This window comes from Tenrec ecaudatus, chromosome 7 (genome assembly GCF_050624435.1).
Source record: "Tenrec ecaudatus isolate mTenEca1 chromosome 7, mTenEca1.hap1, whole genome shotgun sequence".
In the NCBI taxonomy this organism is placed as follows: Eukaryota; Metazoa; Chordata; class Mammalia; order Afrosoricida; family Tenrecidae; genus Tenrec; species Tenrec ecaudatus.
Window position 1 is genome coordinate 63,906,369 of NC_134536.1, and position 26,742 is coordinate 63,933,110.

At 50.1% G+C, this 26,742-nt stretch overlaps 1 protein-coding gene across 2 annotated transcripts in view; it reads right to left on the reverse strand.

Annotated features, from left to right (window-relative positions):
* The window catches only part of FOXO3 (forkhead box O3), a 110,718-nt gene that overhangs the window by 10,988 nt on the left and 72,988 nt on the right, over positions 1 to 26,742 (reverse strand). For both annotated transcript variants that reach the window (XM_075554691.1, XM_075554692.1), the window contains one exon: positions 5,549 to 6,984. In XM_075554691.1, the coding sequence (XP_075410806.1) occupies positions 5,584 to 6,984 (1,401 nt within the window). In that variant the 3' untranslated portion in view covers positions 5,549 to 5,583. The remainder of the gene's footprint in view (positions 1 to 5,548; positions 6,985 to 26,742) is intronic.

Consider the following 26,742-nt stretch of genomic DNA (forward strand, 5'->3'; position numbering starts at 1 on the left):
CAGGGCACCAGGCCTGCTGCAGTGGCTGGCTGGCTATGTGCAATGTGGAGGATCAGGCTCTCGAAATCACACGCAAATGAAATCAGGGGACCCCAAGGGGCTTTTTAGCAGAGACCAGTATTTGGACTCAACCTGAACTCGAGTTTCTTTGTGTAGAGTGCCTGAAGGCGGAGGGCCTGTCTTTTCACCCCTCACGGGAAGGGACATGAAAAAGAACATCTGAAGACATTTAAAAAACTCAGACCTGAGCTGAGAAAGGCTTGGCTCTTGACTCCAGAAAGCTCACTGCCACCAAGGCGACTCTGGCCCACACTGACCCCGGAGGAGAGCAGAACTGCCTCTGCGTGTTTCCAAGACTTTACTAAATCTTGATGGGAGCAGAGAGCTGTACCTTTCTGTGGAGCAGCAGGTCGTAGGTTCAAATTGCTGACCTTGGGGAGAGCAGCCCACCTCACTGCCGTTCCCGCCCCCTGGGCTCCTCTGGTATTTGCCTGGGACATGCCGAACAAGGACAGAGTCCAGGACCCTTCTCGGGGGTCAGACTACTCTTACTCCACAACTTCTTTTAGTGACAGTCTAGGCACTATCATTCCCTTCTTAAAGGGAACTCCTTACAGCACTGGCACCACCATTTCTTGAAGTTAAAAAAAAAAAAAAGGAAGCAGTTCAAGAAAGCAGATACATACAGGACACAGCATATGCTGCCTGACACTAGACGGCTCAGTGTGCACGAGGCTCTGAGACATCCCTGGGTACTGGACCACCATGCAGGCAGGTCTCTATTCTGTGAAAAACTAACTGCTAAGTGTTCAACTGTGGTGCCTCCAAGTGTCTGAAGTGTCACTGGTTTGCAAAGTCAGCTTTTAATTCATTTTAGCCTCTGAAACATTAACTCTCAAAAATAACTTGGAGGATGGGGAGAAAGCCATGTTTTGGACCCAAGAGCCTGTTGACGATATGGGTGTTCTCTCTCAAAAGGTGGGGCAACGTCATCAATAAAACAAAACCCAGCGCTGAGCCGTGCGTCTCCTCCCCACATCGGAGACCAGAGCGCAAACATCCTGCCTGTGGCCCCGGGACCAAGCAAGCGCACACCCTGGCAGGCACCCTGTCCAGCGACGGCCCAGCCCTGGGTTCTGACCGGGGCCTGCTTCTCCATCAGGCAGAGAAGCTCGCCGGTGAGGCGGTGCCAGGGGCAGACGCTACTTGTAGAAAGCGGAATTCACCAAGCTGAAGCCTACTGTGCACCACCGAAAGCAGTGTTTCGTGGGCGCTGACGAGGCTTCCCGGTGCTCTTCACTCCTTTTGCTCACTTTCCACAGACAAACCACACCACCCAACGTGACCTCCAAGAAGGCCATTCATTCTTCAATGCAACCAGCTTTGTGGGCAGGAGCCCTCGGGCTTCAACAGGCTGGTTGGAGTGGGGCTGGTACCCCGCAAGTGCCTTATATAAGAGAGGGTCTGGAAAGAGCAGCTTTGGGGTGGGGGGCACTGTGTGCCTGGGCCTGGAGAGCATGTGAAGGGGACACTGGCCCCCTGCAAAGAGAGCTCCCCTTCCCCCACTGCACCCATCTGCTCACACGCTGTACTGCGAACCACAGGCCAGCAGTTTGAAGCCACCAGCTGCTCGGGAGAAAGAAGGAGCTTTCCACTCCGGTACAGAGTCACGGTCCCAGAGACCCACTGGGGTGTCCTACTCTGTCCTGCAGGGTCGCTGTGGGTCGTCGGCAGGCTCCATGGCAGTGAGCTTGGTTTGGCGTATTTTGGCAACATTATAAAGGACCAGATAGGCAACCTCTCCATGAACGACAGTTCTCAAGTAAAAATCCCTCCGGAGGTAGCGGTCTGCAGGCCAGCCTACTGCAACCTCCACACTCTGCGAGCCACAGCCTGTCTCTTCCATGAAATTCACAGCAAGGCCACACTGGCCACCGGCCATGCAGTTCCTCAGACAGGAGCAGCGACGCCAAGAAAAATCATGGCACAAAAAGCCTTTATTGCCTGTATCTGGTAAGAATTAGTCTCGTCCTCAACATGAATATTCAAAGGCATAACAGAAACACAGCATTCAAACACCAGTCAAGTCAGCACCAAAGATCGATTCCTCCTCGGCCCATTCTAAGTGGCCTCCAGGACAATACTCTGCCATTTGGTTCCACAGGGCACTGATTTCTCTAGTAATTCCAATCACAAACCCCCTAACCTTGCCCAATGTTCATGCTGAGTTGACACAAGCCCTGTAGCTTTTAGGAGACACAGTGGAGTTTCCAGATAAAGCACTGGACTCTAATTGCAAGGTTGGCGGTTCAAACCCACCAGCAGCTCCTTGTGGGAACGATGAGGCTGTCTGCTCCTGCAAAGGTCTATAGCCTCAGCAATGTCTTATGAGTTATTTTTGTTTTTCGATTTTTTAAATGTAGCTTTAAGGAGACCTGGCTTACACACTACTCTGAGCTGCCAGCCATTTCTCGGGAGAAAAACATGAGGTTTCCTGCCCCACTAAAGATGTAAAGTCTTAGAAATCCTGAGTTCTGATCTGTCCTACAGGCTTACTGAGTCAGAACTGACTTGATGGCAGTGGGTTGCAGTATGTAGCTGTAAAACTCTTGTTCTTCGGTTCTCCTGTGACAGGTGGAAACCTGATGTTCCAAGAGATTTCCCTAGTGCCCTCTTGAGAGATCCCAGAGGTGGGGCAGGGGCAGAATCAGAGGAGGGCCCCTCCTCCCCTCTTCACCTGGGGCTCCCTGGTGATGTTTCCCCATTCAAGCTGTGGAAACACAGAGCCTCCCTAATGAGCTCTCCAAGTACCCAAAGATAAAGATGAAAGAAAGCCCTTGTGAATCTGAGTCTCTTCAGACATCAAAACCATGGTGAGTGAGACTGAAGCTGCTTTTCCCCACGAAGGAAAGCTAGACTCTCCAAACTTACCCCAGGTCCTGTCTAGTCCACTCTAGCCCACAGTGACCCTGGAGGCCAGAGCAGATTTGCCCCTTGCAGTTACCAAGGCCATAATCTCTGTGCAAGCAGACTGCCACATCTCTCTCCCGAAGAACGGCTGGTGGGTTCCAAGTGCTGACCTTGTGCTTGAATCTACCTCTACCCCTGAAGCCTACAGGAAGAACTTATGGAATCGTAGCCTCATGGCGATAACATTGGCTAGCTAACATTTCTGCTGCCAATTTGTAAGTAATGCACAACACCTTGAAGAGGGCCTCAGAGGACAGTGCCCTTCGGATTCCAACAGCTGGCGCTCATCTTAAGGCATCCGTGATTTTTTTTCTTTTCTAGGTATACCCGTTGGCCAAAGCATTTCACTCGTGGTCTGTGCCAAACACCCAGCCCTCTGGGCGAGCATCTTACCACAGCTCTAGCAAGACTGTCAACTGGAGAGAATTCCTCCATTAGCACTAGAAGCAGACAGCTCACAGTCAGTCATAGGACCTTCGGGAGCAAGCCAGAATTTAGTCTGGAGAAAAAAGAGAACTAGGAAGGAAGGCAGAAATGAAGGAAGGAAGACTATGAAGTCAAGCCAAGCCAATAAAGCCATTATAGAAAATGTCTTGGGAAGCTGAGATGCTTAATTTGTGAGAAAAATATGTTAGACTGGTCCCAACTCTGTTTCATGAACTCAGGACAGCCTGCCCTGAAGCAAAGACCCCTGCTGGCAAAGTGGGTTCTGAGTTGGGCTCCTACCACCACCAGGTCAGCTGAGACACCCACCACCTGCTCCCCTCAGGAGCAAGGGGCAGCTTTCTGCTTCTGTAAAGATATCCGCAGCGGTAGTTCTACTCTGTCCATAGGCCTGCTCTGTGTCGCAATCAGCTCAGTGGCAGCGGGTCTGGTTTGTTCTTAGTTCCCTAAAGTGATGACCAGAGTTTAAAGGTGACTAAATGACCCCCAGATGCCTTTCAGACTTCACAATGAGATTCATCATCCCCAAGGAAGTTATTTATTGTCATCACAACAGCAGTTCATTAAATAAGTAACAAAAATGATTACGTCTTTAAGATTTTCCTTGTGATGAGGGTGCAAAATCTTTTAGAATTACACAAACCAGAGACGGGCCTACTCGCCTGAAAGAGAAACCTACGCTTGAAAAATCACCCCAGTAAACGGAGAGTCTATTTTCTTTTGCATTCATTCTTCTCTGTGCACTTGAGAGTGACCTCCTTGAACACGACACCAAAATGAAACTTCCTTGTATCTTTCGAAGCCACCATCACATGCTTCTTAATAGAGGAAGACAAACCATTTATTCTTCTAAAGACCCAATGTCTGAATTTCCCAAGTCTCCAGCAGCCCTGGTTTGGCAAGAAAGCACTGGCACCCTATTTAGCCCCCATTACCACCCTTTTTACCATCTCAAGAGCTATTAAATGACTGAAAGCAGATGTCTGAGCTCCACTGGGGCCTTCTCATGCCTGGGAGAGCTGAGCAGTGTTAGCGTGCCAACCCTCTCCACCCTCTCCAGCCCTGAGCTGGGAGAGAGCTCACCACAGGAGGCCTCTGTAATTCCTTCACCAGGGTACAGAGGGTTAAACTAGGCTGACTTTTAAGCTACCACTTGAAGAAGGGGGTGCGTATCCAGCTGGGGTGAAAAAGAAGGCGCTAGGACACAGGACAGCCCTTCAATCAGGGGTTGCCGTGGAGGGCCAAGCCTGTAAGCACAAGATCACCAGGGTTCCCCTTGAGAATGGTTTCAGGGCAAGCCTCGCCACACCTGCTGCCCTGGCTCGTTCAGAGCGCTTCCCACGCACCCCACCCTCTGGAGAAAAGTTACAAGAAGCACTTAGGGCTCATTGAGGCCATTCCAGCTACATGGCTCACGGTCCAGTTGTGTGACCTTGGGCAAGTGACTTAGTCTCTCTGGGATAAGCGTGTGCTCACCTGTCAGTCCATCACACGGGGTGCGTCCCAGTTCGTTCCACACAAGAATTTCATCCTTTAGGTTCTTAGCATGACTCAAGAGACGGGGGCTCTCTGGCTGGAAGAGGGGCCCTGGCAGCACAGTGGCTACCCGTTTGGCTGCAAACTGCAGAGTCTGCAGTTGGAAACCATCAGCTGCGCCTTGGGAGAAAGAGGTTTTCTACTCCCATGAAAAGTTACGGTCTTGGAAACTCATGGGGGCAGTTCTACCCTGTCCTGTAGGGTCGCTATGAGTCGGTAGCGACTTGATGGCAGTGAGTGTGGTGTGTGTGTGTTTGTATCCCTGAAGGCGTGCGGGTGTCTCCCCCTTGCTAGCAGTGCATTTCCTGAGCTGTTGGCAATCAGTGGAGAGGAGGACCTGGCTGGGTGCCATGTTATGAGTCCCTGCTCTCCAGGGTCCTCAGCTTCTCAGTGTGGAGTCAAGTTCAGAGTACTGTGAACACAGGGGGGCTTCAGAAAGCCGGTGGAAGAACTCTAGTTCAACGATCATGGAACTGTTCCATGAATGTTTTGAAAATAAGTCCCCCATCTTTCCCAACACTCCCCAATGCTGCCATGCCACACCCACCCACCCCCACCACACACACTTTCTCATGACACCATCGAGGTGGACACTGACCTGCTTTGCCCACTTCCCCCTTCCTCGGTGATCCTTCAGCCTGGCACCCAGCTCTGAGATGAGGCCTGCTTAGCACCAGTGAAGCTCCCCACGTTCAAACCAACAACGTTCTGTGTGGAGATGAGGGAGTCAAAGTTAAAGTCCAGCCCGTCGGCGTCCATGAGTTCGCTGCGGATGATGGACTCCACATCACATTCCAAGCTCCCGTTGAACATGTCCAGGTCCAGATCGCTGGGGAACTTCTCCTGGCCCATGGCGGGCAGGTGTGCGCTCGTGGAGTATGAGGAGGAGCCTGAGAGAGAGTCCGCGAGGGTTTGCATAGACTGGCTGGCGGGAGACTGCTGCTGGTGTTTGGCTGACCCGAGGCTGCTGGAGTCACTCAAGCCCATGTTGCTGACAGAATTGGACAAGGCACGGCTGCCGCCGGGAGCACTCTGGGTTTGGTGCTGGTGGAGCAAGTTCTGATTAACCAAACTCCCCTGGTTGGGCTGGGCCGCAAAGGACATCATCGGGTCGCTGCGAAGCATCACGCTGCGGCGCGAGTTCTGGGCGGACACAGCAGTGCTGGCCTGCGACATCAAGGGGTCCGACTGGGTCATCATGACGTCGCTGTGGCTGAGGGAGTCCGAGGTGAGCAGGTCCTGCAGTGTCTGGTTGCCATAGTGCGACATGGAAGAGAAAGTGGCCGGCTTGTTCTCTTGGATGGTCTGCATGGGAGACTGGCGGAGGGAGTTCAGCGAAGGCGGTCCGAACACCGTGCTGCTGAAGGAGCCAGTAGGGGAGCCCAGACCAGAGCCCTTGGCGGAGTATGGGAAGCTGGGGCTCTGCTGCAGGAGCGCCCCAGTGGGCGACGGCTGGGATGGCGGGAGTGTGATATTGTCCAGCAGGTCGTCCATCAGGTTGTCCGCCAGCCCATCGTTCAGATTCATGGTGCCCGCCATGTCGGTCAGCCGGGGCAGCTCCACGGGGCACGGCTTGCTGACAGAGGGCGACAGGCTGGTCGAGCTGCTGTAGAGCATCGGGGAAAGGGGCGCGTCGTCATCCTGGCCGCCGTCCAGCTCTGTGCCCGCCAGGATGGGAGACAGGCGGCCACTGACCGTGCTGGCATTGGAGTTGGTGCGGGAGCGGAAGTCCGTCCACGCATCGAGCTCATCGCTGCTGCGTGAGGTGGGGCTGCCGGGCCACTTGGAGAGCTGGGAGGGGCTGTCCAGGTCGGCTGACTCGGGCGCCGTCTGCAGGGCGGCCTTCTTCTTGGCCGCGCGGCCACGGCTCTTGGTGTACTTGTTGCTGTTGTCCATGGAGACGGCCCGCCGCCGAGGGGCCTTCCCGCTCTTCCCCCCGTCAGGGTTGATGATCCACCAGGAACTCTTGCCGGTGCCCTCATTCTGGACCCGCATGAACCGGCTGTGCAGTGACAGGTTGTGCCGGATAGAGTTCTGGAGAGACAGGAGAGAGAAGTCGGGTATCAGCCAGGATGGTCCCAAGCCACACGCTCAGAGCAAATAATGAGTTACCACACCTCTCGATTTTTGAAAAGCTCCTCAATTTCAAAGGTTTACGACAGACAGACACACACGCACGCACGCACGCACGCACGCGCCCCCCCTTCCTTCGCTGACAGGTCCAAGGAGATGGGAGATGGTTCACGCAGGAGTTCCAAGAACGTATGAGCTCATCGGCATGGCTTTTCGCTCTGTTTCCCCCTAAATTCCAAGGTTTTATTGTCCTTTCTGTGATTACACTTTGTGTCCTGAAGTCACACGGTAATTGATCACTAGGCCAGTCCCTGCCCTGAAGTTTGTATCAAACCTCCATGGCTCTCTCCACTTCAGACACCAAGCCCACTGCTCACAAGTTGATGCTGATGGGTAGCAACCCTACAGGACAGGTACAACTGCCCCCGCGGGTCTTTAAAACCGTAACTGCTTATAGGAGTAGGAGGCCCCATCTTTCTCGGGAGAAGCGGATGGTGATTTCAAACTGTTGGCCTTGTGGTTAGCAGCCTCATGAGTAACCATGGCGGCACCAGGGCTCCAGAGGGGGAGGTGGGGCGAGGTGGCGAGTGACTGATTTCTTCATGGAAATTCTCCAGTAATATGGAGGCAGCTTCTACCCCTTTCTAAGAACGCAGGACTGGTGGGAATGTTTCCCTTTCCTTGCTAAGCCGCCGCCGCCACTTCACATCTTATGCGTTTGGAAGACCTAAGGAAAGATGCTAAGAGTCCAGCAGGATTTGCTGGTTTGAAGGGAGAAGTAGACAACTCTCCTAGAGAGCAGGATTTGAAAGGATTACTTCCCTACTCCCCTGCCCCCAACCTTACGCATGGGTGATGGGCGAGCAGTAATTTCCTTCCGATGAGTACAGTACAGACACAGGAAAAATGAAACCTCACGGTGGAGAAACCTCCACGAGACAATCAGGGACACGACACAAAATGCCCATCCGCACTCTGCTGAGCCACTAAGGTTTCTGAAAATGGGGAAGGCCTGCGCAACCACGGTGGCCAGGAGTCAAAGCCGGCATGGAATCTGATCAAGTACGGCCCTCGGCTACTAATAATGTATCAATACTGGCTCGCTGGTACACGTTTAGGAACGTAAAAGATACTTGGTAAATGTGAAAGGGGAAGGCCTTCACCGAGCTGGCACAGCCTGACACAGTGGCTGCAACAATGGGCTCAAAGGAGCAGAGGCTGTGCAGGTGGTGCAGGACAAGGCAGCGTTCTGCTGCTGAGCACACGGTCGCTGTGCGCCAGAACCAACAACAATTGGCCGCTAGTGGTGAAGAATGTAACTTACCAACTTAAGATGCTAACCACAGAGCAAACTTGGTATGGCGGGGTGGGGGGGGGTGTCTGTGGGAGCCCTATCTACTATCTCTGCAACCTGTCTGTTCATTTAAAACAATTGTGAAATTAGAGTTTTTTTTTAACGTTGTCAGTGCTGTCAAGTTGATTCTGACTCCTGGTGATCCGTGACGCAGCCGAGTGAAGTACCCTCAAAGCCTAATTAATGAATGTACCCAACTTTCCGTCCTCCTCCCCCTGGCTTGTTAGACCAGCCCAGGTGACAGGGATGACCCAGATCAGGTCTATTTCTGCCACCAACCAACCATGTGACCTTAAGGAAATCATTTAATCCATCTGTACCAACTCCGCTTGCCCATCTTCATGATGACCTCAATAAGATCCAAACCATCCTTCCTTGGCAGGGATGGTGAAAACCTGACAGATGACAATATGTATCGAGTCACAGCATTGCTAGGACTACTACTGAGGTAGCGTCTATGCTAGAGAGGGCCCACAGCCTGGCTTGGGCTCATCCTAATTTGCAAAAGGCCCCTTACATGATAAAAGAGGGGCTAATGGTATTCTCTCCATGGGGATAGCTCCTGTGGGCCTGGTGTATTTTATTTGAAAAGGTATTGCCTGATGCTATTAAACATAAACAATCCTGAAAGCTAGCATACTTGTTTAAAAATTGGCAATCACCAACTGTATTTATGTAGATGGTACACAAATACAGGTGTTCTACCAGAATGTTTTAAAATACAGAAAGTCAGCTGGATTGTACTGTAAGTAAATAACCCAAAATACTGACAGTCTTGCCCATGTTATGTTGCCAGCCAAGTGACTGCAGTTCAGACTGGGCGAGGAGCATTAGCAGCCATGGGTCATCAGAAGGTACCTTGGTATTTCTACGACTGCAATAAAGATGCATTTGAGAGAAGACGCAGGCAACATGCTGAGTGCCTGATGAAACAAACGTTGCCCAGGAGACCAGATATTCTGCTTTCCTCTTACCCTTATGGTTTCTGAAAGAATAATGGAATCTCTATTAATGGTTCAGAAATTACCGTTCTTTAAAAAGTAAAACACTTTCTCTCTGTGTAATAGGTCTGAAGCATCTCTTAACACTCCCGCTGCAGGGTTCAACAAGCAGGCAAGAGCAAGGTGGTTCTAAGACGAGGGCTCAGGTGAGTACACCCAAAAAGGTGAACCTATGCTTCTTGGTTGTGTCCACGTTGAGGAGGCAATGTGGGCACTACCTCCAACTCCCCCACCCTGACCAGTCCCCTCTGCTCTAGATTCTGTAAGAGTTTAGATCAGAATCCAGAAGTAACAGCCACCAGCAGCCAGAAGTAGCCTGGTATCTCTCTGCTTTAAAACTCATTTGGGAAGCAGTAATTTTTAATTCTGCTAATTCCACAGCAACTGGGGAAAAGGCTGAAATACCAAACAGAACTCAAAAAGATCCTATACAGATTTTCCAATGGCAACTTGTATCTAAGGGCTCTAGTTCCAGAGTGGGTCATGCATTGGGCTGCCGATTGAAATGAGCTGTTAAACCATAGTTCAAATCCATGGCTGCTCCACAGGAAAAAGATAAGGCTGTCTACTCCTGTAGAGTCCACATCTCGGAAGCCCACAGGGGCAGTTCTACCCTAGTCTATAGCATCACCGTGAGTTGGAATCAACTCAATTAGCAACAAGTTGTTTGTTTTTCAGTTTACCTATTATTATAACTCTAAATCCCAATAATGTGTACTCTTTATTAAATGACACTTTACAATGGATCAGAAACTGGAGACAGCTGTTAAGCTTCTGCCCAGGCAGGACCACAGGAGGAGGGAGATTGTGAAGGCAGCACAGCCAGACAGAACCCGGCAGGCCAGGATGAAGAAATGAGGCTTGTCTTAGTCCACCCTTGCCAGTCATTGGCCTGTGTTCAGATTAACTGCCTTTTACTAATCTTCAAAGCGGGCCGATCGGCCCCCTTGTTTTACAGGCGAATGCTCAGCGGTGATGGTGAGCAGCACGCACAAGGTCACATAGCTAGTCTTTGTAGGAACGAAGTGAAAGTGGGCTTCCCGGCGCCAGTTCTATGCCCCCCTTACAGGTACGTCAATGGAATGATTAATTTATAGGTCAACTAGTACACCGTTTTAGGCCACCTGTGCTCAGGACGTTAAAAGAAAAGAAACAATATGAATTACTGTTACAGGAAGAGGAGGGATTTAAAAACACAACCTTAAAAGAAATTTTATTTTCCTAAAAATAATTGGGTTTAATAATAATAATTGGCAGGCTTTTCCTCAAAACAGCTTGAAATGGACATTGTAGAAGCAAGCTTGTCTTTCCAAAGAGCAGGATGGGAGAAGCTAGGCTTGCACACGTGTGCTTCTTTGGCAAGGTGGCCGTGGTAGGTCAGGGCAGTGGTGACTACACCAGTCAAGCTAAGGACCCCTAGGCTCTGCATAGATTGCGTTCCAGGGGCCTCACCGCAGGTTTGTCTGTGGCAGAACATACTCCCGGAGGCTGATAGGGCACCGACACCCCGGCAGGCTTTCCCAGTTCCCCGAGTCAAAACCCACCAATGTGGTCCCATCACCATCTAGTCACCCAGTGCAATGCTGCCACTTACTTAACATGGCTCTTCCCCTTAGTTTTCCTGATGGGTCCTACAAAGGAGGTTGGGTAAAATGCTGATTGGGTTATAAGATGCAGCTGTGAGTGGTTGTTTAACAGGGTTAATTGTGATTGCTACCCTGCTGAGTATGAGATCAGCCAGCTCAGAAGTGGGAAGGGGGATCTCTTTACCAGCAAAGTGAGAAGAGCCAGCAGCTGAGTGCCCCCTTGGACTCTGAGAGACCCCTGCCACTCACTGACTCTCCCTGATGCTAGAGATAGCTCTGCCTGGGGGCGGGGGGGGGGGGGGCAACAGCAGCAGGATCAGGAACTAGAGCATGGGACAGACGGTGGACATCTCAGTCCTCAGAGCAAGGGAAGCTGCGTGCTTTGGGGCAGGAGTGCTGTCTCTGGACACGTAATTGGGAAAGCTGGGTTTGCTGCTCCATGGAGCTGCAGCTGAGTGCCTTGAGGCTGAGGTATGGTAAAGTGGTGTGCTCTGTATTGTATTCATTGGCAGCCCTTAGCGAGTTTTGTAACATTACCGGAGCAGGGCAGAGGCCAGACCAAGTGGCTGGTTGTCAGAGAGAGCCTGTCTACGGGCACAGCAGAGAAGAAACGGTCCTGACGGACACTGTATCCTGAGCATTTCTCACCTGAATTGTAACCTGTTAAATGCCATCCCTAACAAACGCCGTCATCGCAAGCATCGCCTGTAAGTTGTGTGACTACTGTGGTGAACGATCAATGCCAGCTGAAGGGTAGCGTGTGCTGTGGGAGGCAGTAGCCTTCCATTTAGGACACCCACAATCTGACGTGGGGCATCGACAAGATTCAGTGAGCGTAGCTCCCCTGCTCATTGCCCCTGGCTCTGCCATGGTCTGACTGCCAGAAGCCGATTCTGTTGTTTTGCTCTCAGAGCATGATCCAGGTTGCCAAAGCAGGAGAAGTAAACCAATGCCCGGTCAAATACCCACACTGCACTGCTTCCCCACATCTCCCGGGATACGAAAAGTGTATGGTGGTGTGCTTTTGGAAGGGGGCTAGTCATCAGGGTTTCAACCATCTCCCCGCTTCCCCATAGGTCAATCTCAGAAACAAAGAAGCACTCTTTACTTATGAAACAGGAAGGCCAGTTGTAAAACACTTTAATGATCTGTAGTTTTTCTCCAAAGACCTCTTCATCAAACCCTGTGAATGAATTCGCAATATATTGCGCATCTAAATGACAAAACTGCCATTACAGAATGGTCTGTGTTCGCCCACTGAAGTTATCTATCATCTTCCAAACTGCCCAAACTTGTAGGATTTTACATTAGTCTGGGGCCTGGGAGTGAATGGGAAGGAGAAATGGTTTGAATGGGGCTTGAGTGATTTTTTTTTAATTGAGTCTAAACACGTTGTCAATGACTCGGTGAGCAAGCCACCGTTTACTGGTCAAAGAACTAGAGGTGTGCTCGCCTGAAGGACATGGTGATAAAGGCTCAGTGTGACCAACCAGGCCTCCCGTGGCTGGAGCCAGCTCACCCTGTCATCGAGGGTACTTACAAAAGTGCCCAGATAACTACTGTGGCCCCCACCCCAAAGCCACACGATTGTTTGCTGTTTAAATCTGCTGCGAAGAAATCAAGGTGTTTCTGAGGAGTTGCAAGAACGTACACCTCTCTAAGAAGACACTTGAGCTTCAGGAGCAAGTGTATCAGTTCTCCCCCCAGCTGGGGCCAAAGGTTTAAAGAACCCCCAATGCAGCTCTATCACAATCTATCTAGAGAGAAAATAGAGATAGGAGTGCTTCATATCATCTCATTTTCATGTCCAACTTTCGGTTCACAGGATTTACACTGAAGCCGGCCATTCACTAGTGCAGAAAGACTGAGTGTTGGTTAGGAACAGAGCCCGCGAGCCTGGGTCCTGCAGGCAGCTGCCATCGGTGGTACGGTGCTGAAGCTGGGTCTGTGGAGGCACACCCGGGAGGTGCTTCACTGGAACCCACCGTGCTGTCACTGGGGCTGGCTGTGCGTGCTCAGGCTAAGGGGGTCTCTGCCGGGTCCCCTTGGGGGAGTGAGCACAAAGGTAACTGGAGTTGTCAGAATCTGGACATCTTTCTCCCCCGGCTATGGTGAAGGCAGTTTTCTAAGTGTCTGTTGCTAATGCTCACGTGTCCAGGTTCCCTGCAATATGAAGGGGCCGATCGTGAAATTTCCCCACGAACTTTGTCAAGCCCCCCTCTTCTACGTCAATGGGTCGTGAAGAATGCACTACCCGAATCCTACTGGAAGTCAGAGCAGCTGCCTTAGCTGCGGAAAGAGCCTTCCCAAAGACATATGGAGAGGGTGACTCAAACTTGACATTGTCTACGGTGTGGGGGAGGGGGTATGCCCTAGAGCTCAGGCTCAGATCCACCATGGAAGGCTGGCTACCTGCCCTGCCACCTGGCCTAAGTCACTTAGCAGCGCCCTCTCTGCCCATCTCTGGGGTCTGAGGGAAGCCCACACGCAGTTACCGCCGCAAGGTCCCCCAGGGACTGAAGCAGCTCCCGCTGACGAGGTGGTCTTCACCCCCAGAGGCATGCACACACGCAGGAGCAGCCCTCGGGGCGGCACACGTGTTCCCCAATGGTTGCCCAGGCAGCGAAGCTTTAGGCAAAAAGGTGAGGGCAGCCCCTTTCAGGAAGACCTCTCCGTGAGGTCACATTGCCGTGGTCCCAGGCAGGAGTCACTGGCCATTCCTTCCCGGTTGGCACCCTGCGTCCACTGCAGCACTTCCACACCCTGTTTACCTTGTGGGGACAGTCCACTGCCCCAGACACCAGCTGCATGGGCTTCCCCTAGCACACAGAGGGTGTTTTGTCTGGGAGTAACATGTGGTATCAATTTATCTTTCTTAGCCCGGCAACAAGGAGTCCACTCCCTTTAAAAATAAAAAAAAGGAGCCATGAACTTAACTCTTATAAAAGGCTCTGCCTTTTTTTTTTTTTTAAGACAACCTCCACCACCCACCCTTTATTCCCCCTCCTTTTCCTTGCTATCTCATGAGCAGCACCGTGGTTCTGAGGTCGGCGCCCTTGGAGGCCGCTGCTTTGCACCAGGCAGACTGCAGACTGCCTCACTGATCTTCCACCGCTTGCCGGTCGGGGGTGACCTGTGAAACCCGCTGTAACACAGCACCCCTGGCCGGTACGGGGCCCACTCACCCTGTGGACACTGGCCATTTCCAATGGGATTATTCCCAACTGCCTGGATTCTGATACAGGCCCCTGCTGAACAGCATGTGATGAAGACCACGTGAAAAGCCCAATGGAGACCATGAATCACAGCGAGGCTGAGAGGCAGCTTCAGGAGCGAGCCCTGGAAAGCTGCCTGATTGATGATGAGAGGCTCTTTCACAGGCAGCTCTTTCCACGGGGCCCTTGGCTTCTCCAAAGTACTCCTCCTGCACCCGGACTGTGCATTAGCGTCACCTGGGGAGCCTTCAAGCACGTCCACTCCTAGAAAGGCCCATTTGAGTGGTGTTTGGTTTGGGTACCTGTCCATTCCTACAGCTCTCCAGATGGTTCTAATGTGCAGCCAGGCTGAGAACCACACCTGGGAACGCGACTCCAGGCTAGAGATGGGCTTAGCCTGCACAGCCATGTCCCCTAAGCCCAACTGTCCATCGTTCAGGAGAAAAGGGTGACACTTAGACCCCAGACGACAGCCACCCTTGGGTGAAAGATGGTGAGCTGGAAAGAAGAGTACTAAGATTCAGAATTGCTTTTTCCTTTTAAAGTGTGTGTGTGTGTGTGTGTGTATGAGAGAGAGAGAGAGAGAGAGAGAGAGAGAGAGAGAGAGAGAGAGAGAGCGAGCGCGAGCGAGCCAGCCAGTGCTGCCAGCATGGACAGGCAGAGACAGAGATGAGGGTGCCTAGACTAGACAGGCTGAAGCGGGGATGGGGCTAGCTGACTCCTGGAACTTCCAGACACCTTCCTGCATTATTGTGCACCTCACACAGTCCCAGGAAGCGTGTCCAAAAGGCAGACTTGGGTAAAAATAACCACAGAAAGAGTGACCCCAAATCCCAGAGAACTTATTAGCATCCAGTGCTGAGAACACAGCAAAGTATGAGTGTTTCCGAGCAAACCTCCCTGGGAACCTACGTATGTGTCCAGACAGCCTCAAGGACATGTCGACGGGCACCCACTCACTTCTTCTTCCTTGGCTGCACAGCGCACCCCATCAAAGAAGTGCGGGGGGAGAGGGGGCTTTGATAGATACTGCCAGAGGCTGGGCGTCATCTGTCCTATCTCCCCTCTCCACTTAGGTCTCATCTACTTTGGGGGCTAACTTGTTGCTGCTCCAAACCCAGTCCAGGGAGGACAGACCGTACACCAGACTTTAAATCAGAAAAAGGCTCATGATTTCTCTCTGTACTGTGTGCCAGCCATGAGAGTCAAGTGAGCCTTCTGGACCATGAATACAAACATTTATGTAAGGAATTTACACAATCACCTGATGGCAAAGAGGAGCTTGTCTAGCTCCGAGTCTTGTCTAAACTCTACAAGTTTAAGCCATTAAGGGACTTCACCAAAAAAAAAAAAAAGATGTTCTAAAAGTAAATATTTTCGGGAACTTGGCTGAAGGATTAAATTTCCAGTTAGACAAAAAGATTTCCCGTTAAGTCTGCTGACAAGAATCCCCTACTCTCAGAGATGGCTGGGAATGAACACTAAGTGACAGGTTCTGGTCCCTCCCTGGGAGAGAGGAGAAAACCACCAGGATCATCCAGTCAGTAGGACAATACCTGCATTGCCCTACCACACAAGCTGAGGCCGACCCTTGGGTCTCCCAGGCCGGGGGGCAGGGCTGGGCAACTGATCCTATCCCCAATATGGAAAGAGACATCCCGGACAGGAAGAAAGTTCTCCTAAGTTCAGGAAGAAGAGATGGCTACCCCTGGCGTGCAGAGTTTTGTTGTTTTCTAGTGTGAACTTCAGTTTCATAATACTTCGTGTGTGTGTGTGTGTGTGTGCACACGCACGCATTTTCATTTAGCAATCTTCTTTTCAAGTTCTTCCACAGCTGTTTCTGCTCTTGGAGGGCAAGAGGGAACATTCCATTCCCTAGCCAAACCTGCACTTCCGGCACACAGAGAACCCTGGCAGACTTGCAGCCTCTGCCCACACCCACTCGCAGCAGCCCTTCCGCTCCCCTCTTGCTTCCATCCTCACATCCATCCTCCTCCCTACAGGCAGAATGGCACTGCTGCCCCCTCCCCCATGGGAGGCCTGATGTACTTCTGCTGATGTCACTGAGCCCATTTCCCTTCCCCACATGGGCTCGGCCAACACGCCCCACTGAAAGCCTTTTGAAGTCTGTCTGTGTGCAGCTAGTCATGGAACATGTGTGCTACAGAGGGTTAAAAAGTCAGGAAGTTCTAGAATGCTCTTGAAACTGACTCTCCACAAAGTAGAGCAGAAAAGTTTTATTATTAACAGCATTTTCATTTAGACCAAGAAAAATAAACAAGTAAGGTTTTCCAGTTTGAAAACTTTGTGGGTGGAACTGGAGCTGGAAGTGGGGAGTACGGCACTGGAAATGCACATCAGAATTCAGGACCGTGTCTGCCAGCTCAAGCTCTGGCATCGTTTTCATGGCATGAGAAATGTGTCCAGGGCAGGAAGCTCGGACAAAAGCAACGCTAGGAGAGAGAGCGGACAAGGAGACCTGTCACATAACCAGCTGCCCTAGACTTGAGAGAGAGAGAGAGAGAGAGGAGAGAGAGAGAGAGGAGAGAGGAGAGAGGAGAGAGGAGAGAGGAGAGAGGAGAGAGAGAGAGAGAGAGAGAGAGAGAGAGAGAGAGAGAGAGAGAGAGAGAGAGAGAGAGAGCGAGAGAGAGAGAGAGAGCGAGAGAGAGAGAGCGAGAGCGAGAGCGAGAGCGAGAGAGAGAGAGAGAGAGAGAGAGAGAGAGAGAGAATAAATACACACACAGCAAACAGGCGCAGCCCAGAAGTTGACTTCAACAAGCTAAATGAGTGGGGTGCAATCATCTGCTTCTCTAAAGATGAGAACCCAGGAAACTGTTTACACCTGTTCACTCTGTTCTATAAGGTTGTTATGAATTGGAATTGACTAAAAAGCAAGGTTTTGGTTTGGGAATAAGGAATAGGAAAATGATACTGCTCAGAAAAAGAACATAGGCGCAGGCCCTGGATTATCACTCAAACGAGGGAGAAAATGCCGGGAGTATAAGGGAGAGGGATAGGTCTTTCTTCTGCCCTCCCATCCATCCAACCTCAGTTTGTCTTGTTTTATGCCCTGAGGAAGAATTATGCCTCAAGAGATGCATATTGAGTGTTTTAAAAACCAGAAATCATGCTTTACTACACTCAGCCACACGCATGGGTCCTGCTGGTATCGTGGGCTACACACCGAGCTGCTCTCCACAGTGTCATTAGTTCAAAACCACCAGCTGCTCCAAGAAAGATGAGCTCCTATAAAGAGTTGCCACCTTGGAAACCTGGAGGAGTAGTTCTACTCTGCCCTTGAGGCTTACTGTGAGTTGGCAATAATGGCAGTGTTTTTGTTTTTAATCAGTCCTGGAATGTAGTAGGTACTCAAAAAACATTTGCTTAATTAATTGGTGGGGTGGGGGCAGGGGCTGCAAAACAAACTTGAATGACACTTTGAAAATAGGCTGCAGTACAGTACGAGACCAATGAGGCATTTCTTATGAAGGACAATGAAAGTTAAACTACTGTAGAATCTGGAGTAGGGTCGATGTTTTCCTAAAAGTTGACAAGTCAGAAGGATGCTGGCAACATGTGTACAAATGTGCTTGACACAATGGACGTATGGATTGTTATAAGAGCTGTAAAAGGCCCCCAGAAAATGATTTTTTTAAGGCTGACAAGTCTTACCTTTGCATATCAATTTCTATATACAACCCAATTTTCAAAAACACCCTGTTATGATCTACAAAGCAGACCTAAGATTTTCTATAAAAAGCAGCCGTGGTATTAAGAAGGGCAAGATGACCATATGAGGCTACTCAGCCACAGGGGCTTGGCAGAAGAAGATGCCTCAGGCTGAAGAGCCAGTGACCTGATTGTCTCCAGCTGTCAAGGGTCCTGCTGGGTCCTTGAACTCACCTGGTTCTGCACCCTCAGCTGAGTCACCTGGCTCATAGCAACCCTCTCGAGCAGGGCCGAACTGCCCCGCGAGTTCCCGAGAGCGTGATTCTGTATGGGGGTGGAAAGTCTCCTTGCTCTCCTGCAGAGCAGCTGGTGATTTCGAACGACTGCCCGGCTCAGAAGCGCTGGGCCACCAGGGCTCCTCCAGGGTCCTCAGAGGCACCCAGCAAGCCACAGTCCACACACACCTCAATGCTCAGTCTCCTCCAAGTAAGCACGTAGGTCAGAAGGGAAAGGAACACTAGAGCCTCCTGCACCTGCACGCTGAGGGCAGCGAATGCCACGCGTGGGCGCTGCCCAGGACCGACACATCTCCAGTCTCCCAGCAAGCGGGGCGGAGGAAACCAAGGGCAGAAGGAGAGTGCTGTGCTGGACATCAAGCCTGAGGCGAGCTCCAGGCACACAGCTCTCTCACCACGTCGCTGTGAGTCTCTCCCTGCAGTCACCACCCTTGCTGAGAGGGAGCACCATGCACAGGGCTAGGGGCATGGCGATCTTTATAAATGACCAAGCCTGGTGGGTGGCTGAAGCCACCGTCCCGTCAGTATTCCTGCTCGGGGGTCCTTCGTGTTGGGAAGAGGAGAGAAGAGGTGGAAGACCACAAGTCAGGAGGCAGCCCCTGTTGGAACCAGATCAGCCAATCTGGTGGGGACTTGTTTTGGTTCTTTTTAAATGTTTTATTAAGGGCTCATACAACTTACCACAATCCATACGTACATCAATTGTGTAAAGCACATCTGTACATTCTTGGCCCTCATCATTTTCAAAGCATTTGCTCTCCACTTAAGCCCTTGGCATCAGGTCCTCTTTTTTCCCCTCCCTCCCCACTCCCCCTCCCTCATGAGCCCTTGATAATTTATAAATTATTTTGTCATATCTTGCCCTGTTCGACGTCTCCCTTCACCCCCTTTTCTGTTGTCTGTCCCCCAGGGAGGAGGTCACATGTAGATCCTTGTAATCGGTTCCCTCTTTGCAACCCACTCTCCCTCTACCCTCCCAGTATCACCCCTCTTACCCCTGGTCCTGAAGGTATCATCCACTCTGGATTCCCTGTGCCTCCAGCTCCTATCTGCACCAGTGTACATCCTCTGCTCTATCCAGACTTACAAATGGGCTTTGGGTCTCCACTCTGCACTTCCCCCTTCATTCACTAAGGTAAGATTTTTTTTGTTCTGATGACGCCTTATACCTGATCCCTTTGACACCTCGTGATCACACAGGCTGGTGTGCTTCTTCCATGTGGGCTTTGTTGCTTCTGAGCTAGATGGCTGCTTGTTTATCTTCAAGCCTTTAAGACCCCAGACACTATCTCTTTTGATAGCTGGGCACCATCACCTTTCTTCACCACATTTGCTTGTTCACCCGCTTTGGCTTCAGCAGTTGTGTCGGAGGGTGAGCATCATAGAATGCCAATTTAATAGAAGAAATTATTCATGCATTGAGGGAGTGCTTGAGTAAAGGCCCAAGATCCTTCCGCCACCTTAATACTAAACCTATAAATATAGGCACCTAGATCTATTTCCCCATCCTCATATATATATTTGCTTATGTTCATGTCTTTGTCTAGACCTCTATAAATGCCCTTTGCCTCCCAGCTCTTTCCTCTATTTCCCTTGACTTTCCTCCTGTCCTACTAACATGCTCCATTCCTACCTGGGTTTCAGCAATACCTCTTTGTTACATTACTCTTGATCATGCCCTACCAGGCCTGCCACACCCTTGTTTTGTTTTTAAAGAAATGTCACCTCCGCTCTCCCCCAGGCCATGCCCTAGAAAGGACACCATGGCATGACCTAGCCTGAACCAAGCCCACCGCCTTCAGGCAGTGACCAAAGAGGATTACAGCCAGGCCTTCCTCCGCAGCTCCTGTGCTCAGCGGCTTTTCACCTGGGGCGGAGTGGAGCCGGTCGGACCTGGCTGTCATCGGCAGACCTATCCAGGATCTCCAACAGTGGGCACCATGCCCCTGAGCCCCAAGCCAGAAGCATCAGACAAACATCTGCTGTTGCCCTGGACCATGCTATTATAAGGCTTAATCCAAAACAGGGACTCCGTTCTATACTACTTAAAACGTGTAATTAGTTTATTATTGAGCCAGAAGAGATTAGCTTACTTTAAAATTATGGGAATTTTAAAATATGATGCCCTTTGCCTGCCAACTAACAACATGGTCGACATACTTCTGTTTAACCTCACCCGAAACCTCTGGTAGAAGACTGCTCGACAGCTGCATCCACATGCGATTCCTTGACCGTCTGCTGGTACCGGCCCTGCCGAAACAGCACGGCAACGTAAGCCTGTACCAGGGATGAATGGGGAGGGGCCAAGCAGGTGTAGCATGCAACTCGAGAGAGGGACTGGCATCGGACATCCTAGGAAAGGGCTCCCACACAACTCGCCACCGTAAGGGCATCGGACTGTACACAAACAGAATTGTTTCTGGCCCCCTTGGGTGTTTTGCTTCTGAAAAAGTTCTTTTTGGTGCCGGCATTTCAAGAGCAACTCATTTCCTTTTGGTAGAGCTGTTTCTCTGCAGTACATGCCAGCGTGTGGGCGCAGCCACCTAGCAGCCACACACGCAGGCCCACACCCTGGAAAGACTGGGAAGGCGGGGCAGAGGCACCATTTAGTTTGACTTTTTTTCCATTAAAAAGGAAAAAAAAAGTTTGAAGTCATGTTTACAAGACAGACAAATGTGCATGCATTTGGAAGCAGGCTGTCTTCCAAGGGCCAATCTCTTGGTTTTTCTAATGGTCTCCATTAATCCAGGTGTATATAATTGGCAGAAGAAGCAGAGAAGTAGTAAATGCCCCACGACAGGATAGCTCACATTGGTCTCTGCAAACCGAAATCACAGAGGAGCTCCCCCTGATGAGAATGAAGAGCCCGACACAGTGGATTCTGCACCATGAGTCGATTCACAGGTATCTCTCTTCCATGGCCCATGGAGCTCAGCTACTCAGGAGCCTCCCCAGCGACGAATGGCCCTCGCTATCCTCTGAGCTCACCTGCTCATCCAGTCTGGCACTGCACTGGTTTTGCAAGATTTTTCTCCCTGCATCTACAGGATGCAGAAGTGTCTTATGACCAATATAATGACACTTGCTAAACGTGGAGTGAATCAGCCACGTTTTGTGGGACACTCCTGGGTGCCGATTACATAGACAGATGAGTTCGAGGCACTTCATAAGTCCACAGAAAGCGATCAAATAAGGAACTGGGTCTCCTGAGGTATGTGGTTGGGCATAAGCAGACTCAGCAGCAATTCTTTGCATCTTTATTTTTGGGTCAATCTTATAAATAGATCAAACACTTCTGCCCACTCAATGTTTTATAGGTGTGCGACTATTGACAGCAATTACCTTAGTAATCAGCTGTGCAACCTTACTCTTAACACGACTTTTCCATCACTGTGTACCAGAAATTCAGTTCTCTGTAAGCTATACCCCACCCCCGCCACCCATGTCTCCAGCCCCTCCCTCCTGGCCTGGTAACCACTCATCAAGTTTGGCCTCTGTACATTTGCCTGTTTTTGTCTCTTTAGGTGAGTGTTGTTTGGAGGCTTAGGGTTGTGGCTTCATGGGCCATTCCATTTACTTGATCTAATATAATCTGTTTAGGACTTCTGCTCTACCTGTAAGGTGCACACTGTCAAGGGTCTTAACATCTTGCTAGTGGCTTTGGAAGGCACAACAGCCAGCCTTTTAGCCTGAAGCAACAGAAGAAAGAGACTCAGGAACAAGAGGAAAGGAAGTGAGGGACTCATTGCCTCTGTAAACAGCTGTCTCCTTTGCCATGAGATCAGAAAAACTAGAGGGTGCCCAGCTCCCACATGGTCAAAGACTCTGGAGAAGACCCTTGGGAAATACAAAGCAGGCAGAAACCTCAAACTCTCACAGAATCCAGCTTTCCCAGAGCCATGGGAACTGGATAGGGCCCCCAAAGTACTGCTCTAAGAAAATCCTTAAACCTTAAACCCCAAATATCCTCCAAACACTTCTTGAAACCAAACAGTAGTCTAGCTTTACTAGTAGACAATGTCTGCCCCGAGCACTGGGCTCTTGTAAGCTCCATGTATGTGGGGTCGGATGACAACAGCAACTGGGTAGACCAGATGGGGACTTTAGGGGGCAGTGAGTTTATGTTCCTGGGGAGGAAACAACCCAGAAAAGGAGAGCCAGTGTGACTGTACAAACGTGAAGAATTTAATCCATGTCACTGTTTGAAATTGAAGATCCTCAACGTGACTAAACTGTACATGCAGACATGTGAACTGGTGTAATGTTTGCTGCAGTGTATGTTCCCAACAAAATAAAAAACATTTAAAATGTTTAGGGGAAAAGCAAAGCATTTCACTGCTGTAAAACTTAAAACAATAAATCAGATAAGAAAAGGAGAGGACACTTCTATTAATGAGCCAGGTATTCATTCCACTTGTATAAAATAGAAAAAATAAAATCCACCAAGGCTTAAATAAGTTTTAAGGTATTAACTTAAAATCTAAGATATCCCCTAATGTTCAAGTTAGCATTACTTCTTAAATTATGACTCATTATGCACAAGCAAATGTGGTGAAGAAAGCTGATGGTGCCCGGCTATCAAAACAGATAGTGTCTGGGGTCTTAAAGGCTTGAAGGTGAACAAGCGGCCATCTCGCTCAGAAGCAAATAAGCCCACATGGAAGAAGCACACCGGCCAGTGAGATCACGAGGTGCCCAAGGGACCAGATATAAGGCATCATGCAAAAAAAAAAAGATATAAGTGTGTGTATGTATGTGTATATATATATGTATGTGTATATATATCATATTAAATAAAGGGGGAAGTGCAGAGTGGAGACCCAAGGCCCAAGTGTCGGCCAATGGAGATCCCCTCATAGAGGGGTTTAGGAGAGGAGATGGGTTAATTAGGGTGTGAGGCAGTATCGATGAAGAACACAGCTTTCCCCCAGATCCTGGATGCTTCCTCCCCCCAACTACCATGATCCGAATTCTACCTTGCAGGGCTGGATAGGACAGAGGCTGTACACTGGTACATATGAGGGTTGGAGGTACAGGGAATCCAGGGTGGATGATACCTTCAGGACCAAGGGTGTGAGGGACGATGCTGGGAGAGTGGAGGGTGAGTGGGTTGGAAAGGGGGAACTGATTACAAGGATCCACATGTGACCTCTTCCCTGGGAGAGGGACAGCAGAGAAGGGGGGAAGGGAGACTCCGGATAGGGCAAGATATGACAAAATAACGAGGTATAAATTACCAAGGGCATATGAGGGAGGGGGGAAAGGGGAGGGAGGGGGGAAAAAAAGAGGATCTGATGCAAGGGGCTTAAGTGGAGAGCAAATGCCTTGAGAATGATTGGGGCAGGGAATGTATGGATGTGCTTTATACAATTGATGTATGTATATGTATGGATTGTGGTAAGAGTTGTTTGAGTCCCTAATAAAATGTAAAAGAAGAAAAGAGAAAAAAATGATTAGGGCAAAGACTGTACAGATGTGCTTTATACAATTGATGTATGTATATGTATGAACTGTGAAAAGAATTGTATCAGCCCCAATAAATTGTTAAAATAAAAAAAAATAAAATTATTAATTAAGACTCATTAAGCAGGTTGAATGTGAATGCAATATTTTAGCAGCAATCTGTACTAGGTTCCAATCCACCTCTTGTACCCTGAAAGGTGAACCACTTTATCTGGACACACCAGTGTTCATAGCCTATTACCTAGTGTTCAAAAAAGCAGGAGAAATAGCATCAGCTAACAGGATTGTTGGTTATTGTTGTTAGGTGCCCGCGAGTTGGTTCCAATTCATAGTGACTCTAATAAACACAACAAGAAAATCCTGCCTGGTCCGGCGCTGTCCTTGCCACAGTGACATTCGAGCCTGTTGGTCCAGCCGCTCTGTCAAGCCGCGTCACTGAGGGGCTTCCCCTTCTCACTGACCCTCTATGTGGGGGCTTCAAAATGTTGTGTGTGGGGGGGGGGAACTCTATCATCTTTCTATTCCCTTTCCCCCATAAACTGCTTCTGAAGCCCTCTCTTGCACTTTACCAAGTATAAAGTCCCTCTCCAGGGACTGACTACATGTCCAAGCAATTAAAGATAGTCACATGAAAAACTTCCAGAACAGCTGCAGGTGTAGCAGAGACGGAGAATTCCTGTGACTGCGTATTACAGAGGCGAAAAGAAGCGAGGAGATGGCTCTCAGACCTTGTCTGTGGCTGGGCTGGCGGGAGCCTTAGAAGACGGAAAGGCCTGAGGTGAAGAGGCTGGCGTATATAGTGAGGGTGTGTGTGTGTGTGTGTGTGTGTGTGTAAGTCCCTTCCCCCACCAGCACATGGCACAGTGTCCAGGGCTCACTCGTCCCATACAATAGCTGTCATTGGTTCTAAAACCATTTCTGAGGCCTGAACAGCCCTGGACTTACAGCTACTCCAGGAGTGGAGCTGACTTTGCAGACCTCCTCAAATCCTCAACCCTTTCCTGAGACATGCTGTTCCTTTGGTAAAACAAACAAACACACGTGTGGACTCCAATGCCTGTTAAGTACTAGGGCTCTAAGGTTCAATAAATCATCATACATCCAGGGGCCACTGAGATGAATCCCTTCACACCAAGACAACAGCTTCTCTATCCATATACACGGACAGATGTGGCTAAGCCATTTTCAGGTTCAAAGGGAGCATCTGAGAACACTTTAGCTCTCAGCAACACTGTGTACCCTGCATTAGCTGTTTCTTCAGAAACTAGCCTATGGGGCTCATTCAACCCTAGTCAGGAACTCAGCAGTCTTCCCAAGGAGGAGAAGCTGCTGAGTGCTGGTGGTAATGTGTGGCTAGAAAGGGAACTGCAACACCAGCTTCTTAAAAGGTTAGCAACCCACTACTGCAAGGTATTTTTCCAGGGTCTCTCCCATTTCTACATTGTTGCAAGCAAAGCATCGATGCATGGCCTCTGGTTCTGGATTATCTTTCAAGGATGTCAGCATCATGACCAGGCTTGAAAGGTGTGGTGTGGTCCTCTGGAGCTGAAGGTTCCTTCCCTATGGTCTACTGGAAATGATGGCCCACGACCACTGAGTCAATTCTGAGCCACAGCAACCCTATGGGGACAGAGTAGCGCTGCCCCTGGTAGATCTCTGAGACTGTAGCTCTCTGTGGGAGAAGGAAGCCTCATCTTTTGCCCATGGAGTGGCTTGGTGGTTTCTAACTGCTGACCTTGCAGCTGGCAGCCCAATGTGTAACCCAAGGTCCTACCAGGGCTCTTTGTATGAAAGATTTAGGATCCCTAAACTTGGGGTTCCCCGCCACATCCCAGGACCCATTTGCATGCACCGGCATCAACCTGGGCCATCTGTGTGGCCCTGTGGGGCTAGGGGACAAGGAAGGAACCACAGTAAAATATGCTGCTGCTCATGGTGCTTGCTGAATGAGTAATACATTCTTTGTCTCTGACCCAGTCCTCTTTGTCTTCTGCCAGCACCCATGAAAACCAGAGCTGGCTAACTTACCAGCTTGCTAATAGAGACACTATCTCAGACCCTTGCAGTTCTTAGGAGTGTACTGCTCAAGACATTTCCTTCACTGCAACAGATGAAACTGGGTACACGATCACCGGCCAACGTACCTCTCTAGGCACAGAAGATGATGGGAGACGGAAAAGAAATGGGGCCACGACCAAGAATGGTAGACATACACAGCTCTGGCACTTGAACTGTTCTGGTTCGGCTCTGCTGAGGACCTGTTAAAAAACTGACAATGCCCCAGGGACCAGAGGGGAGGGTGGAGATAAAGAAAAGATCCCCCACTGTGCCTGTACTGCAGCACTTGGTCTCTACCACCTTCCTCGTCTACCAGACCTAGGAACTCCCTCCAGACCATGCAGCTCCCTCCTCCTTCCTCAACTCCCTGGTCCCGGGGCTGCCCCAGGCCCTGGAAGTCCTTGCGGCAATCATGTTTGCTAAGCTCCTCATGGTGGAGTCCTGGGCCTGTACGCAGAGAAATTGCTTCTCCGTCGCCCTGGCTTGTCCATAGGCTCCCTTCCATTGCACCGTGCTGGCAATGCTCTCAGCGTTTATCCTGATGTGTCCTGAAGGCACACACCTAGGATCCCTTTCTCCATGTTTGCTCTCAGACATCAGCTTTCTTCCTTCTTCGGAAAGTGTTCTGCAGTTTGCCGCCTGCACAAAGGAAAGGGGCCTGGGCCAGCGTTCCTGTGAACCCGGAGCAAATGCATGCACACACACGTCTACATACTCTCCAAGCTTCCCAAAGGGGACAGAGCTGATTTTCTGACTTACTGACTATGAACCAGGAGCCTTTACTAGAAAATAAAAAAGCCTCGCAAGATTTCACACATAGCACTTTCAACTATTAACTAGTCTGAGCCAGCCATGTTCTGGAATAGGGGAAATTGGCATTTTGTTTTCGTTCACTCTTCCTCTTAGAGAATCTACTTCCACTTTTGACCCCCCCCCCCAAAAAAAAGACGTCTATTTACTATAGCATTCACATGCACTTACATGCCCATTCAGGTGTGTACATGGCTGTCCAGAAAGGGAAGGGGGAAAAAAGACTACATCTTTCAAACTTCCTGAAGTTAGATGTGGCCAGGACTT